General features: G+C 53.9%; 1 protein-coding gene across 1 annotated transcript in view; it reads right to left on the reverse strand.

Annotated features, from left to right (window-relative positions):
- Window positions 1-225: 225 nt before the first annotated feature.
- Window positions 226-2490, reverse strand: part of LOC108509726 (centromere protein C-like) — a 19810-nt gene continuing 17545 nt past the window's right edge. Inside the window, 3 exon segments of the mRNA XM_017839286.1 lie at window positions 226-339; window positions 595-823; window positions 979-1074. Coding sequence (XP_017694775.1) covers window positions 226-339; window positions 595-823; window positions 979-1074 — 439 coding nt within the window.

Below are 2490 nucleotides of genomic sequence, written 5' to 3' on the forward strand. Positions count from 1 at the left end.
TCCATCTCTGTAGCGGTGGCAGCCTCCTCCCTGAAGGCTCTCCAGATATCTGGCAGCTTAGGCTGTCGATCAGGGGAGTGCTGCTCGATGTCTAAATCGGGTTCAGAGTAGCGGCAGACAGGGTAAGCCTCGGTGCTATCCGGCCTATGGGCGCGACCATCTTTCCGGATGTTATTGCCGGAAGAGGCCCTGACCTTCGCCCTGACCCTGCCCCTTAGTGTCCGTCTACCCCGGGAGGGTGATGACGTGGGGGTAGAGGCAGCGCTGGAAGGAGAGGGCGTTCTGGTGGGAGGGTCCGTGGGCGTACCGGAGGCATAGGGGGGCTGGCGCGAAGGCGGGCTGGGGGGCGGGACCGACGGAGCGCACGCAAAAAGTTTGCGCGCCGTGGTGCCACACGGTGTGGGTTCCCGCGATCTTCCCCCGCGTGCTTCAGCCCTGTGTGCGTGCAAACGCCCTTCCCCCCCCGTCGCCATGTTGCCCAGACCGCGTGTTCCCTGCGCCACTTTTTTTCCTCCCGCCGTCTTGTGTATCTGTCTGCTCAGTGTCCGTCTCTGCCTTCTTAGTTTCTGGGAGGCTGATATTCTTGTTCATCACCTGGTGCTGTAGCACCATCAGAACAAGCCTCCACGCGATGAGCGCCTCTTTAGCTAAACGGTCCCCCTTATCGCTATCTCGCCAGAGATCACAGCCCACAGCCTGCCACTTTTCGATATTAGTGTCCTCGGCAAGCTTATAGCTCTTGCGATCGAGCCACCTGGCGAGCGCCTTCGCTGACTTTTTGTCGAGGGGGTGGCCGTGTTCTATAACAAAGTCTTTTAGGCGCCTGTATACAAATTTTTGAGAGGTTGAGAGGGTGAGTCCCATGGCGATATTAAGCGGGTCTCAACTCCACAGTCTCGGATAAAAAATCCTCTCTTTCAATGTCCAGTTGGGGTGTGGGTGATGGGGTAGGGTGCGGGAATGTCTTCAGCAGCTCACCTGTCCAGCGTGTCGACCCGCGCAGCTACCACCGAGCTCGCAGCCGTCCATTCTGCTGAAGAGGACAGGTGGGGACGATCGCCTCTCCAGTGTCGCCTGAGCCCAAGTGAAGGCACAGGAGTTCTCTCAATATGAGAGCCCTCAACTGTGCCCCACGTTGGGCGCCATCTGTTGCGGGTCCGAAGGGAAGAGGGGACAGGACACGAGGAAGGGTGCAAGCAGACTTGTTTATTCAGGCGTGCGCCCGATTCTTAACCGTCCCGCCTGGGAAAGGGGGCAGAACATCGGGTGGGCTATCAGACAGACAAATGGGGGAGCAAATCAGAACAGGGCACAGGCAAAAGGGGGAGGAGGAAGCCTGAGTATGTGCAGTTGTGCACTGTGTAGCATGAATACAGTGAAACCACATAATAACAGTAAAGTCCATATGAAAGTCCTGCCAATTGCTGTATGCTTTTCTCCATGCCTGGAACTGTTCCCATCCTGAATCTTGCTTCTCTACAAGCAAGAGCTTTCTGTGCTGGCATCTTTGGTGTGGGAGGAATCTTCGTCCGTATGCAATTTTGGGAGTCGGGCTGAGAATTTTGACGCAGCGCTGAAAACATGAAATGACTGCGCTTATCGGCAGGAAAGAAAGCCTGGAAGCTTTGGCTTTGTGGTGCTTTTGTTTTGTCAGCCTGGAGACTCCATGTGGAGCAAGAGCTTTCTCTGCCTACATCTTCGCTGTGGGAGGAATCTTCCTTCGTATGCAATTTTGGGAGTCGGTCTGACTGTTGGGAGACCAATCTGAAAACAGGAAATGACAGCCCTTATGGACAGGAAAGAAAGCCAGCAAGCTTTAGCTTTCTGGTGCAGTTGGTTTGTCAGCCTTATGACTCCATGGGCAGCAAGAGTTTCCCGGATGGCATCTTTAGTGTCAGAGGAATCCTTGTCCGTATGCAATTTTGGGGGTCGGGCTGGCAATTTCGACGCAGCACTGGCAACAGGAAATGACAGCCCTTATCAGCAGGAAAGAAAACCTGGAAGATTTGGCTTTGTGGTGCAGTTGGTTTGTCAGCGTGGAAACTCCACGGGGAGCAAGAGCTTTCAGGGCTGACATCTTTGTTGTGCGAGGAGTCTTTGTATGCAATTTTGGGAGTCCGTCTGTCAGTTGGGAGGCAGGGTTGAAAACAGGAAAAAAGAGCCCATATCCCCAGGAAAGAAAGCCTGGAAGCTTTGGCTTTGTGGTGCAGTTGGTTGTCAGCCTGGAGACTCCATGGGGAGCAGGAACTTTCTGTGCTGGCATCTATGGTTTGGGAGGAATCTTTGTTTATACGCAATTTTGGGAGTCGGTCTGTCAGTTGGGAGGCAGGGTTGAAAACAGGAAAAAAGAGCCCATATCCCCAGGAAAGAAAGCCTGGAAGCTTTGGCTTTGTGGTGCAGTTGGTTGTTCAGCCTGGAGACTCCATGGGGAGCAAGAACTTTCTGTGCTGGCATCTATGGTTTGGGAGGAATCTTTGTTTATACGCAATT

This window comes from Lepidothrix coronata, unplaced genomic scaffold (assembly GCF_001604755.1).
Source record: "Lepidothrix coronata isolate B3197 unplaced genomic scaffold, Lepidothrix_coronata-1.0 Scaffold395, whole genome shotgun sequence".
Classification (NCBI taxonomy): Eukaryota; Metazoa; Chordata; class Aves; order Passeriformes; family Pipridae; genus Lepidothrix; species Lepidothrix coronata.